Here is a 14,965-nt window from a genome sequence, read left to right as displayed (position 1 = left end):
AAAAGGCTTAAACTAAAACACCAGACACAGTGAGAGCCTTTAGTAAAGTATAATATATACTAATCTAGCAGAACTCCCCCTCTCTGCCATGAGGAAGGAGATATATTTCAGAGAACATGGGGAGAACCAAAGAGTGTTCAGAGTAAAATCATACACAAATACTAAGAAGGGTAATGCAGGGATTAACTAGGACCACACTGACAATTTCATGATTAATATAAAGGAATTGTTTATAAAAAGCAGAAGAAAACTGAAAGTTAAAATTTCACTGTACAAATTTATTATTATTAATGTACAAAAAAAGGAAAACATTAACAGCTTGTCTTTAAAACTTTTATACTTGATATGAAGAAAAAGCCATCGGCAATATGAAATTTTTTAAATCTAAATTTTCATATCTACAAGAGATGGTGACATAAAATAGATCACTTTTTAATAAAATAAAATCTCTGACTCTCTTTCTATACACATATTTTTCTTTATACATATATATATATTTATGTATTATATATTTTAGTGGCCACTTATTTAGTCAACATCCAAATGGCTAGACCATTTCCTTGATGAAAGACAAAACATCTCAGACAATAAATCATTTGTAAACCTTTCTCATCCAATAACTATCTCATTCCCCTCAAGTCTGACTGCTGTACCTCTTTCACATCAGAACCTCAGAATCTTCTGAGGAATCATCTGCATACAACAGCCGATCATGTAATGTGCTACCCATTGGCAAAGTGTTAGACTGTGACCATGTTGCTCCATTCCTCAAAACTTTGTCCTCCAATAAAACTGTATTCATTTGTTCAGTAGTCACTGATGTGGGAGCAGTCAAAGCAAGAGTTTCCCAGTCTTCATTCAATCCATTAAGGATATATCTTTCTTCATTGAGCTGATTTTCATGTACTTCTACTGTGACCACACTAGAGTCAGGCTTGGGAGCACAGGAGGCCATGATATAGTTGGGATTAATGTCCATGTCCATCTGAGTGAACACAGGGTCTTCTACCATTCCTTCATAGTCCTCCAAAAGTTGTGTATTAATGTAAATTACATCTGCTTCTTCCTGGCCATCAAGCAAACTTTCCAAGAGCTTTTCTAGTCTGAGTTTTAATTCTGAGAAGGTAGGTCGGTCCAAGGGATTAACTCTCCAGCAAGAATACATTATTTCATACCTGCAGGTTAAAAATAATAATGAAGTTCGCTAGTACTAGGATGATCAGTAAAGTACCCATACAAACTAACCCCCAATATTCTTTTGTGTGTCCCTGGGTTTTCAATCTGTTCTTTCTCATGTTATTTCCTCCAACTAGAATGTAACACTTTCCATTCTCCCTCAGTTGAAATTCCCTTCTCCCTCCCTCATTCACTCTTTAAAAATGAATGGTATGAAGGTAGAAAACTGGCCTTATAGCTAGAAAGACCTTAGTCAAATCCCACCTCTCAGATATCTTGGCTGTGTGACCTCCCAGGCAAGTCACTTAACCATTTAATACTCTAGGAAACCTTCAAAGACCTCTGAATTATTGATATTAATCTAAAATTCAGAGAGTTTCCTGTAATAGTGAAATCAGAGGACTAATCCATAATTCCATCTTATCCTTTTCATTTCTTATCACTGGATATGATCTCTCTCCTCACTTTTGAAACTTCAGAATACTGTGGTTTTATCTCTTCTAGCACTTTTTTGGTCTTATATATTTTTGTTCTTCTGTTACCTCTTCCTCCTACAGTGTAAGTTCTTTCAGAGCACAGTTTCTATCTTAATTCATTTGCTTTGCATTTCATAGAAGAGCAATGAATACAATTCATGAGTTGAACTCAAAACATACATTCATTAAAATTAATTCTCTGTGACAGTAATATGACAAGTTAGTAAATCTATTTGTGTTTCACATCCTACAAGCAGGCAAAATATTTATTTCCCACTACACAAATAGGAATCTAGTAATAAAAAAAAATAATATTGTTAAGATGGTACTGTATAGAACTAAAGAAGCAAGAGAACCAGAGTCAAGTGCTAGTTCCAGAATTAGGATGAGATATCTGTAGGTTCCATCTATTAACTGAAAACCCTGCCTTCTCTGTGTTAGTGCAGCAAACACACACACACACACACACACACACACACACACACACACACACACACCCCAGAAATAAAAGATAAGCAAAGGAAGTAGACTAGCCATGTGAGTATAAGAGAAGAAGATGAATAAACAACATTTTGCACAGGTACTTGCATAATGTAAAAAAGCCTAGAGAAAGGCTGTTAGTTATTAAGTAGACTGCATCTCTAAAAGGAAGTATGAGAGGACATGAACAAGAGTTATACAAAATAAACAGTATGGATGGGCTGTGATCTATACTAATGGAAGGGGTATCCACATCAGTGAGATAACAAATCCACTGACATGTTTAGTAGATACTTTGAGCCGGCATTCTAATATATGTCGTTTGACTTATTAAGTGCTCACTTGAGTATCAAATCAAGTACTCACATACCTTGGGAAATGGAATTTTCTGCCATTAAACTTTGTGCATTTATAAAAAAGGAGAATTAAAAAATGTTCCTCATTGTATCCCACTTATACCCATCACTGCCACCCTAAGCAACTCCCTCCCTCCCTAAGTTCAAGTTCTGACCATCAATTAATAAGCAAACATGCATGGAGTGTCTACTATGTGCAAAGCATTGCATGTTAATGAAAAAAGAAAAAGATAACCCAATCCTTGGTCTCAAGGAGCTTATGGTATCATCTGTAATACTTTCAAGACAATAGAAGAAACATGAGATGATAAAGAGAAGCAATACTCACAATTCATCCAAACAATCATCAGGCTGCTTCAGTCGGTGGCCATGAATAAGATAGTCATAGATTTCATGGTTTTGTACCCCAGGATATGGAGTCATCCCTCGGGTGGCTATCTCCCACATGGTCACTCCAAAGGCCCACTACAACAAAGCAATAGCAAATTAGAATGTCATTTCAAGAAAGACTGAATGACTCTTTTCATCAGAAAAGGTCATTTTCCTGTAGTACATGAGGATCATGCACAATGTTGATAATTATATCTAGGATGTTATGTTCTCACCACATGGAAATAACATGGTGCTACTTTCACTGTTCACTAATTTTGATAAAGCCATTCCAGGAAACCTCATAAGGAAAGATACAGAAGCAGTCCACTCAGAAATGTTTTGTTCACTTGCTCTCTTTCATTATTATTGTCAACTGCCATATTGAGATTTTCCCAGAAAACTTAATTACATGAAAATGAAGTTGGAATAATACTCATTATGTGGATATGGGACATTTTTCTTCTGAAGACTCCAGATAATTTTACTTAGATCAACTCATTTCCTTATGTAATATTTCTAAGGTATCTGATAATCAAAATCATTCTCTTTTTATTAAGTGAGGGAAGAAGTTTGGATCTCATGAATGCCAGGCTGTAATACAGAAGGGAAGGAATAAATATTAAGTATCCACTAGTGTATTAAATGTTTTTACAAATATTATTTTATGTGATCATCCCAACATCACAATTACACAAATTATCCCCATTTTTCAGTTGAGGAAACTGAGGCAGACAGATTATGCAACTTGCTCAAGCTCAGAGTTAATAAGTATCTAAAGATTGGATTTAGGAACTTAGGTGTTCCTGACTCCAGTGCCATTTATAATACTTTTATTGACATTTATATAATGCTTTAAAGTCTGACAGCTGTTTTTTATTTGTTACCTCATTTGATCCTTAGAACAGCCTCAAATCTTTGAAAAGTTAATTTACCAAGAGTCAAACAGCTAGTAAGTCTCAGAGGCAGGATTTGAACACAAGTATTTCTGATTCTAAATCCTTGACTTTATGCCATGCTTTCTTTTTCCATGAATTAAAATATCTCATGGTATCACAAAGGAAAATTCAAAGTACATTCTCAATTACTTGAAATAATAAAAAGAGTCTACTGAACATTTCTTTTTTTTAAATTATAATTTTCCTCATTTGAGCTGTTTTTAGCTTTTCATACGTACTACATCACTTTTGCTTGTGTAGACACGATCAGCAAGACTTTCTATGGCAATCCACTTCACAGGCATCTTGGCTATCCGACCTTGCCGGTAATAATCACCACTGTAAATTTTCTTAGAGAGACCAAAATCAGCTACACACACAGTCATATCATCTCGTAACCTAGGAGCAGAAAGTTGAACTTTAATAGCAACAGATTTAAAATACTAATTCCTTTGTGTAACTTAAAAAATTCAGATGATGAATCATGAAGAGAGGAATATGAAGGACCCAGTTCTATTTCATAAATATTGTTTAGAACTTTGTCAAGCTGATCCTTGCAATATTTTCTAACCCTTGGATGCTACAATTTTGTAAAAGTCAGTTCTTATATAAAATTTCACCTGTACTTCTACTCTCTGAAATACAAAATATCTATCTTCCCGTATATACTGATTTCCCCCCTTATAACAACTTTTAAAATGGAATGAATCATCATTTCCTTTCCTGTTTTGACAGAGGAATCATAAAAAAGTATGATGAGTTTAAAAGATGAATATAGCACTAAAATTCTTACATGCAATTTCGGGCAGCTAGATCTCGATGAAGAAAATTCCTGTTGCTCAGATACTCCATTCCCAATGCAATATCTACCATGAATTTCAGTAGGGTCTGCAGAGGTACATGCTGAGGGAACAAGAAAGAGAAAACTAAGAAATATCCAAGCATTGTTTATCCTTAAGAAACAAGCAAAGGCCTCCCACACCACATCAAACATATGCATCTGCTTTTCAAAAGAGTGCAATTACTAAATTTCCATACTATTGGTATCATAAATAAAACTTCCAAAGGAAAAAAACTGTAAAACAAACAAACTCAGGCTATCTTTGTTTTTTAAAAAAATGTTTTCATGTCATCATTTTAAGACATAGTAAATATCCACTTGGTTTTCTCTTCATAAAATAGGAAGGCAAAATGGTACTGTTACTGCTGACCAAATAGCCAGTAGAAAGAGAATACTGGTAGAATGCACAAGGGAATTCATTATTTGTCCAGTTTAAAATTACCTGGCTTCTTAGGAGTTCTGTTTATCACTAATCAGTCAGCCTTATCCACATCCCTGTTTCCAATTAACCATATGTGTCTGGAAACCATATGGTTTTATTTTATTTTTGCTCTAAAATGTCTTGAAAATAATTGTCTCTCTCCTACCAGACAGAAAATGGTAAATGTGGCTACTAGAAACTAGCATTAGAAATCCAAGAGGGAAAAAACTTAAATATCTAGTGTATTCTAATTTTTAAAAATGGGCTCATTTCAATATTCCCAGTACTATGTCAGACACTCTGAAACCATCCTGAAGTCAGTCAAGTGATGCCAGCAGAATAAAAACACTGTCTCTAGGTTATATGGGTCAAACAAATGAATTTTTTTTTGTATTTTGATATTAAGACACGGTGCCATATTGAACATTAATAAATATATACTAATAATATCCGGCTATATTTTATAAGATGAGCATATATTTATAACATATTTATATATTATATGTTTATACTATATTATGTACTTATATATTCTATATCTATGTATGTCTGTGCATGTGTACAGTGTTGAGAAAGTTCCTATTCTGATGTCTCATTGTGGCATAGAATTAATCCTGACTTCTGTCTCAAGAGATTAGGCAAGGATAACAGAAGTCCTGGCAAGTTTTTACCACTGTGGAAGACCTTCTGAGTATAGTGCCAGGGACAAACTAGGACTGCTTTCCAAGGACTGGCTTAACTAAGCACAGAGAAGTTGATTACTAACAGGCTGTTCAGCCACTGGATGAGGGTTAACCATCAAAGACAAATTTGTTACAACAGTAAGCAGTTTCCCCAAACCCAGCTATTCATGTAAGAATACTTATTTTTATTTACACACATAAAAGGGTTGTTTTTCTTTGCACACATGGAAATCTAGTTTCTTCCAGCTCTAAAATGCTACAATTATGTTTCCCTAGAGATAACTGCAAATGGGATAAACTCCCATGATTTCTTTATAAAATACCCATCAGATTCGTGTAATATGGTTCTTTAGATGCTGATTTAAGTAAAACTTTCCATCTAGAAAGAGAGGACTTATTGAATTGCTGAAGGCATGAGTTGAAGTCACAATGAAATGAATCCATATTCAAAAACATTCAGCTATCTAGGGGTTAATAATGTGTGACCCACACACTCCCTGGGGAGCTTAACTTTCCATGACTTTCCTTTCCTTGGAACATAAGTTTGGCAGTACTTTCCCCACAAAGCCAGACTTGAGCTGAACGATTTTACATACCAACCACATATTGTATCTATTATAAATTGCTTTCAACTCTAATCTATTCATGTGCAATAAGGCTGCTGGGGAACTACATGCTAATTAGAAATAAATGTCTTTTTAATTTTACTGGGTACCTTTGAAATTTAATTTCCTAAAGGTTACCTTTGAGGGTCAGATGTAAACAGTAAGAAAACTTACAAGCAATATAGTAGATATGTGCTTTCTACTTCAGTGGCTATTTAAGATCTTTGAGCTTACTTTTCGCTCATTTAATATATTTTCAAAGTAATCATAAATGTGACCTCAAATAATAATAATAATAACAGTGACAATAATAGAAACCACAAAACTGTGTGGGATTACAGAAAGACAGCCTATGTGTAACAATACATACACTGTGGTACCTATAAATTGCTAAAAGACCTAAGGAATGTTTCCAGCAAGATGGGAGGAGGGGTGGAGGAAGATAGATATTTTACTGTTTGAGGTAACAAAAGTAATCTTGTAAAACCACAGATTGGTGCCCTCCAATCCATTTAAAATTTCAAAAGCCAATGTGATAAATACCAGGAGTTCAAATTGCAGCAAACCTAGTACAAATGCTAGCTGTAAGGACTTTTCAGTCATTTTTCAGACATGTTTGACTCTTCACATTCTCTTGGTTGTAGGTTTGACTTTTTTTGGGGGGAGTTGGGTTTGGGGGGATTGGGGGCAGAGATACTGGAGTGATTTGCCATCTCCTTTTTCCTGACTCTAAGGATGGTAGGTACTCTATCCATTAAGCCAACCAACTGCCTTAGCAAGTTGCTAGGAAGAATATTGAAATAGTATCAGCTGTAAACTGCACTCACAGGAAGATCTTTGTATTGAGGAGGTTATGAGCTCACTAAAGTTTTGCAGATCTCAAGAATTTCTAGGATTTTGCTTAACTTTACCTCTTTCTGTCAAAGGAGAAAGATGAATCTAATCCTGCTGACTCTGTCCCCATATATTAAAAAGCAAAAGGAAGCTTTAAAAAATGTTGTTTTATGACTTTTTCCAAACTGGTTTTTCTGTTTTGTATTAATGAAATTATTGGTTTAAATTACAGAAAATGGGGCAGGAGAAAAAGGGGCAAAGGTGAAACAAGCTGTCTTATTTGTCAACAATGACATGCTGGCTTGAGTCTGCTAGATAGGCAATGAGAATTCAGAACTTCCTTCCAAACTTCCGGGACTTCTTGCTTTCAGTATACGTGTGGACAAGAAAAGGCAGCAATTTAATCCAATTCCAATTATCAATGATGGACAGAATCAGCTACACCCAGAGAAGGAACACTGGGAAATGAGTGTAAACTGTTAGCATTTTTTGTTTGTTTGTTTTTCTCCTCAGGTTATTTTTACCTTCCGAATGCAATTCTTCTTTTGCAACAACAACAACAACAACAACAACAAAATTGGGTTCTGCACATATATATTGTACCTAGGATATACCATAACATATTTAATATGTATGGGAATGCCTGCCATCTAGGGGAGGAGGTGGAGGAAAGGAGGGGAAAATTCGGAACAGAAGGAAATGCAAGGGATATGGTTGTAAAAAATTATTTATACATATGTACTGTCAAAAAATGTTATAATTATAAAATTAATTTAAAAAGGCAGCAATTTAATCTTAAGTAAAAATGACTTTTCTCATCACTTCCTAAGCCAGACCTATTTTCTGAGTCACAAATATGGGGAGTAGCCAAGATAGTGTCAGAAGCTTTCCACATACATCCTTACAGAATCTATTGTGTCCAGCACATAATGGGTATTTAATAATTATTTGTTGACTGATTTATTAGAAAGAAGGCTACAAGTTTTACTGATTATCAAAGAATTTTGTAGTAATATAATAAAAACAAGCATCTTTTCTACCTTCTCATGTCTTAGAACTATCCAATTCAAATCAGCTCTATCCAATTCAATATTTATTTCCTCTGTGTCTACTCTGGTTAAGATCTGGTTCTAGAATCTGGGAATATACAGACCGAAAGGAAAAAAGTCCTTGCTCTAATGAATTTCATATTAACCCATAGGCAATTGGAAAGCACAAATTTCAGAGGAAGGGAGTAACACAGGATCATAAGATTTAAAGCTGGGTGGAACTTCAGAGATTGTCGTTGAGATAATAAACTGAAGTTTATGATTTAGGTCACACAAGAAATAATTCATATTTACTTAAGAATTTAGAGTTCACAAAATTTTTCTTCACAAAACCCAATGGCTTAGGTTTTATAAGTTTTATTATTCCCATTTCATGAAAAAATTAAATGCCTTGTGAACTAGTAAGTTTCAGAGCAGAGGTTTGAACTCTATTAAGGAATCAACAAACATTCATTCAGAACCTACTATGGACCAATACAATGTTAGGGGACAGAGTTAGAAATATAAAAAATGAGACAATATTTACTCAACAGCCAGTCTCCAAATCCAACACTTTTATATCATTCTTTCTCCCTTAGGTGTATATTTTTTTTAAAAATGATTCTTTCATGTTGTCTCTCCAGATCTATGTATTAGAAAGAGTGCTTGAGCTGTGGGAAGGACAGATTAAAGAAAGGGGGAAATTGAAGAAGGAAATTGTTTAGAAGGCTATTACAGTAATAAAGCTAAGTGACAAGGAAGACCTGATCTACAGTGATAGCCATGTGAAAGAAGGAGGTAGGATAAATAGTAATCACACTGCTAAGAGAAGTGTTAGGATTTGTAACTGAGTAGAGGAATGAGTAAGGGAGAAGGAAGAAGAATCAATTGTGGAATTTTAAGCCTGAGGAAGTGGAATGAAGTCATCATTATCTCCAGAAATGGGGAAGAGTGAATTTTGGGGAGATAAGATGATGGGCTCACACATGTGCAAAAATGTTTGTGGCAGCCCTTTTTGTTGTGGCAAGGACTTAGAAACTGAGCGGATGCCCATCAGTTGGGGAATGGCTGAATAAGTTATGGTATATGAATGTGATGGAATATTATTGTTCTCTTCAATATTATTGTTCATCAGCAGAATGATTTCAGAGTGACATGGAGACACTTACATGAATTGCTGTTAAGTGAAATGAGTAGAAGCAAGAGAACATTGTACATAGCAACAACAAGATGAAAATGGTTCTTTTCAAAAATGAGGTGATTCAGGCCAATTTCAAGACTTGTGATGGAGAGAGCCATCAGCAAGCAGAGAAAGAACTATGGAGACTGAATGTGGATTACAGCATAGTTTTTTCACCTTTTTTGTTGTCATTTGTTTGCTTTTTGTTTTCTTTCTCATTTTTTTTTCTTTTTGATCTGATTTTTCTTGTGCAGCATGACAAATGCATAGAAGAATTGTACATGTTTAACATATATTGGATTATCTGATATCTAGGGGAGGGGATGGAGGAAGGGAGGGAGAAATTTTTGGAACATAAGGTCTTGAAAGAGTGAATGTTGAAAACTATATATTTTGAAAATAAAAAAGCATTTAAATAAATAAATAGAAATTTTTAAAAATTATATGCTCAGTTTGAGGCATGCTGAGTTTAAGGTACCAAGAAGACACCCAAAAGGAAACATCCAGCAAAACATTGGAAAAGTCAGGTTTGAGCCCAGATTTTATTCTCCATTTCCTGGAGGGAAGTGCTATCACTCCCCAAATCCCAAAATCTAGAAAGACCAAAGAGCCATAGCCATTAACAAGACACTATCACTTAGCTTAGAACTTGGTTCCATTATGTATATTATTTCTTGGAAAAAACTCACATTATATATTCATAGGCTCTGGGATCTAGTAGTATTTTCTATATTTAGCTAAGATTTTGTTTGGTTTGAGGGCATAAAATAATTTTTGAGGAAATAAAAAAAAATCATCCCAATAGTTCTAAGGAGAAGAGCTGAGGGAAGAAAAGAGATATGACTTTCCCTGAGAAGATAAAAGATAGCCAAGATTTGGCAGTATTTAAGTTTATTGTCATTTGACACTTAGAGGTAACTGGGTAGTACAATGAATAGAGCTCTTAACACAGCATAAGGAAATGCTGAGTTCAAATCCTGATTCAGATACTTGCTATGTGATCCTTGACAAGTCAGGTAGCTTCTCGTTACCTCAGTTACCCCGTCTTTAAAATAGGGATAAAAATAGCATCCACCTCCCAGAACTACTATGAAGATAAAATGTGAAATTTGTAAAGTGTCTTGCAATCCTATATAAATGCAACTATCATAATTACTATAATTATTATTGCTACCCTAGTATTTTCTACAGTGACTTAACTGCAGTTTTGAATATATAATACACTGATCTCTTTGTATAATATTCTCTTAACTTCAACAGAAGCAGAGGATAATAATCTTTTATGACTATTCACTTGAACCTTCATTAAGTTAAAAAGATGGTGTCTAAGAATAATATTTGGATTTCTGGACAACAACTTAGAGAAATTAGAGACTCTTGGCCAGGAATAGAGAAGAGTATTTAGGATCCCTATGACCATAGATATGATAATTACCTTTGGTCCTGTTTCCAATCTTGAGTAAAGCAGATAGGTATGTAAATCACCATACTTCATGAAGGGTAGAATAACCATTGGCTTTGGAATGCGCTGAGAGCTCATTTCTAAACATACACCTATGATTGTTTAAAAAAAATGAATTAGTATGAGGAAACCCATCTTTTATATAGCCTCAAAACAAAATACTGGAGGAATAATTGACTAATAAAATCAGTCCTATGAAGAGTTGACAGAACATAAATTCCATTATCAGAAAAAAAAAAACAGCATCCAGTTCTTTTGCAAATTTTTTATAATTTGTATTCCCAGCATTTAGCATTTTGCTTGATATAATAAATGCTTAAAATATTGACTAATTTATTGACACACATTAATTCTGGAAGGTATTATCCCCACTTACAGATGAAAGAATCGAGGCTCAGAAAGGTAACTTGTTTATAGTTATATAACTAGTAAGTAACCATTTGAAAAATTTGAACTGAGGTCTTCCTGATTCCAAGTCAGCATTCTATCTACTATTTTCACACTTCTCAACATAATTTAGTATAATGGTTGTGGTGCATACTGACATGAAATTTTCCCTGATGTCTTAGTTTCATGTAAACAGAAATTAATGACAATGAAAAGCACACCACAAAGACATAGCTTGAAAATAAAAGAATATAGATAGATTGTATGTTACATTGTACCCTTAAAATTAGATGTTATATATGGAAAATCATTGTACAAATGCTTAACACATATCATTTCCTAATAAGAGATCATTACTAAAATTCTCTTATAAACACTTTGAATTGCTAAGGTTCAGACAAATCACTAGTAATAAAAATAAACTGCTGTTTCTATAGTACTTTACAATTTACAAGTACTTTATATGCATTATTTCAATTCATACTCCCAACAACCCAGTAAGCATTAACTTCTGTAAGTTACAGAAAAGGAAACTGAGGGATGGAGTAGTTAAATAACTTGTGCAAGATCACATAAGAAAGCATTGCAGAGTCAATCTGAATTTGGTGCCCTTTCAATTACACCAATTGTCTTTAGAAGGTAATTATTTATAAATAAGTTTTTTAGGTATGAGATGTAATTTGGAAATATTTTCAAATGCCCAGATGAATTAAATATTGTTTCAATAGGTGGAACTGGTATTTCTAGTCATAGAAAAAATATTTTTCTCCATTATTTCTCAGAGCAGCCTAAAGAAGGAGATTACCAGCACAGAAACTGCCCATGGGGGAAGCTCATTGTCAGATCCCAGCTGTTACCATAGAATCATTTCCTCTTGGAGGAGTCATTTTTTATACTTTCCCACCCAAATCTGATTTTTTTTCAGAACCCTCCCTCCACAAGACAAATTCATTATGTTTTTAGTAAAAGAATCAATTGGATGTTTTGCTTCCTGTGAAGCTCAAATCTATAGAACAAAGCAGATGCAACTAAATGTCTTTAATATGCTTTTGTTTAAGGGAATTTTAAGGAAATTTTCTATGTATGTAGTTTTAACAGTCGCTTATTATCTGCATAATTACAAATTCATAATCCAATTCCCAGCGAATTACTTTGTGGACAATTTGTGACTAAATTTTAATGTACATCAGCCCAGCAACCTAGAATAGATCACCTCCTCAGCACCTAGGGTTGTTTGTACTTTAGATAAGAAAATTAGTTTTAATACCTATTTAAGAAAATTGTAATTAGGAAAGTAAATCTTACGAAAGAAAAAGAGTTCCTGAGATTAATGATATGTACTATTTTAGTTGTAAACATTCTGAATCCCTGTTCCTTTACTTCAAACAGGTATAACTTGGGTAAAGTGGGGGAAACAACCTAATGTGGCCAAAGAACTCAGAAAACCTCAGTGTGAGCCCAATTCTGATAAGCAATAGTCCTATATGAGTGGGCCTCAGCTACTCATCTACAGCATGGAAATAATAACATTCCCACTGTCTATCTCACAAAGTCATGAAAAGACTGCTCTGCAAACCACAAAGCAACACAGAAATATGAACTGCTATAACTCTTTCCATCTATTCACTATTTTGGTCCCAAATTCTCTGTTGACAATATCTAATTTCCTCTCACACTTTTTCTGTGGTGTGTAGGGAATGTTCTATTTGTGGGGGAACCCCTTTATATTGAGAAATCATATCCATGCTAATGAAGCAGATGATTAGGGATAGAATTAGGCCTAGAAGTGAAATCCCCAATCCAGATTGCCTGCTTTAGTACCCAGTTGTGCTGATTCTGTGCCAGCTGTTAACTTGAACATCCAAATTCCATCACCAGCAAAATATAATAAAAGTCTCCAGTAGTAGAAAACTAACCTCTAGCAGTATTAGATTAGTCTATTTTCAGTAGGTGAGGCTTCTTCAGTGTTTCATATAAGAAAACAAACCCTCCAAGGAGGTGGAGTTCAAGACCATTATTACTGTCAGAGGAAGATGCAACAGGAGAGTAAGTGTGCCATAAGGAGACCTAGGAGATCTGAGATAAGCAAAAGAATAGAGTGAAACACAGAAATACAAGAGTGATCAAAAGCATGCAGAGAAAGAGAACGAAGATATAAATTAAAGGGAAGATAATGGTAGTCAGGCAGCCTGAAGCAAGGAAAATGAAGTCTGAGGATCCTAGAGTATATGTGAGGAATTTACTTAAAACACATTGTGTCTATACTGTTCACAAAAGCAATCAATCAATAAACTATTATTATGAATTTTCTATGTGCTAGGTCCTAGGGGTACAAAAAAAAAGCAAAAAGAACTTTCACAGGTATGAAAAAAGCTGAGAAAGAACTGATTGTGTCTGAACACATATTGAAGAATACTTTTTAAAAACCCTCTATTTTTCTTGAAGTTTTTTGGGGGGAGGGAAAGTATGTTTTCTTTTGGAACATGACCTTTATGGAAATGTTTTGCATAATTTCACATGTGCTCCTCAATGGAGGGGGGGAGGAAGGAAAAGAATCTGGAACTGGAATTTGGAATTTGTTTAAAAAACAAATGTAAAAGAATTGTTTTACATGTAACTGGAGAAAACAAAAATATTAAAACAATAACAATAACAACAAAAAGATGGCTCCTCAAGGGTTTCACACTCTAATAGAGAAATAAATGATCCTGTGCTTGTCTTCACATATCCAAAATTAAGTCCAAGAGAAGGTTGGAGGAGAGAAAGCTGTGAAATTTTGTTAAAATGAAATTCTTCATCTGGGTTTACTTTCAATTAATCTATTTTAAGAGAACTCTCTCTTTTCAGGCCTTCTAATATCTAGTCTGCATACCTAGGAGTCTGATGACATTGGGGTGGTCAAAGTCCTTCATACAGGCTGCTTCACTGAGAAATTCTTCTATCTCACTCTGGGAAAAGTTGTCCACTGAAAAAGAATTGAAAAAAATCAGAGATCAAAATTATTTTACCTAATTACAGGAGGGGTAAAAGGGAAGAAGCACTTTTAACCCTCCACTTTGACTTGTTCTTTTTTTTTTTTTTTTTTTGGTCTCCATTAAAGATATAATTCAACAAATTCAATCAACATTTGTTGAATGTCTGGTAGATATGCATATAATGGTAGTCACTGAAAGAACCATAAAGACAATCATACCCTACTCGCAGGAGCTTGCCATGTATTTGAGAAATATACAAAAATACAGAACTTTTTTATTTCACAGACTTTTTTCAGGTTTTTAAGGGACTTCAATGGCCATCTATTCTAACCTGAAAAATAATCCTCTTTATAACACATCCCATCTCTGCTTGATAAATAAACCCCAAATAAAATGTAACAGATATATAATAATGGTAAAATTAGGGAGTTTCAAGAGGGAAAAGGTCATGCCCTTTTGTCTTAGAGAAGGGGAAGAAGAAGAAGAGGGTGAAAATCGGAGAAATTTGAAGGACCAGCTAACATTTGATCAAGACCTTCCAGGAAGGAGAGGATTCCAAAAATGTATTAAATAAGGGAGCATTTTCCCATTCAGAGGGTTCAAGCTTTAAAAAATTAAATCAGTCTTTTTCTTTACATTTCCATGAAATAAATCAACTTGCCAGTGATATTCATAAAATAATAAGGTCAACAAATTTTTCAGCAGTTCTATCCATAATATATTACCTTCTTTTACTCACTTCTACTTATGCAAA

General features: G+C 34.3%; 1 protein-coding gene across 2 annotated transcripts in view; it reads right to left on the bottom strand.

Moving 5' to 3' along the window:
• Window positions 1-257: 257 nt before the first annotated feature.
• MERTK (MER proto-oncogene, tyrosine kinase) overlaps window positions 258-14,965 on the bottom strand; it is a 115,035-nt gene continuing 100,327 nt past the window's right edge. For both annotated transcript variants that reach the window (XM_074287687.1, XM_074287686.1), the window contains exons 14-19: window positions 14,109-14,201; window positions 10,823-10,941; window positions 4,589-4,698; window positions 4,035-4,194; window positions 2,817-2,953; window positions 258-1,175 (exon numbers count right to left, since the gene is read on the bottom strand). In XM_074287687.1, the coding sequence (XP_074143788.1) occupies window positions 659-1,175; window positions 2,817-2,953; window positions 4,035-4,194; window positions 4,589-4,698; window positions 10,823-10,941; window positions 14,109-14,201 (1,136 nt within the window). In that variant the 3' untranslated portion in view covers window positions 258-658. The remainder of the gene's footprint in view (window positions 1,176-2,816; window positions 2,954-4,034; window positions 4,195-4,588; window positions 4,699-10,822; window positions 10,942-14,108; window positions 14,202-14,965) is intronic.

Source organism: Sminthopsis crassicaudata, chromosome 2 (genome assembly GCF_048593235.1).
Source record: "Sminthopsis crassicaudata isolate SCR6 chromosome 2, ASM4859323v1, whole genome shotgun sequence".
Lineage (NCBI taxonomy): Eukaryota > Metazoa > Chordata > Mammalia > Dasyuromorphia > Dasyuridae > Sminthopsis > Sminthopsis crassicaudata.
This window is presented reverse-complemented; position numbering and strand designations above follow the sequence as displayed.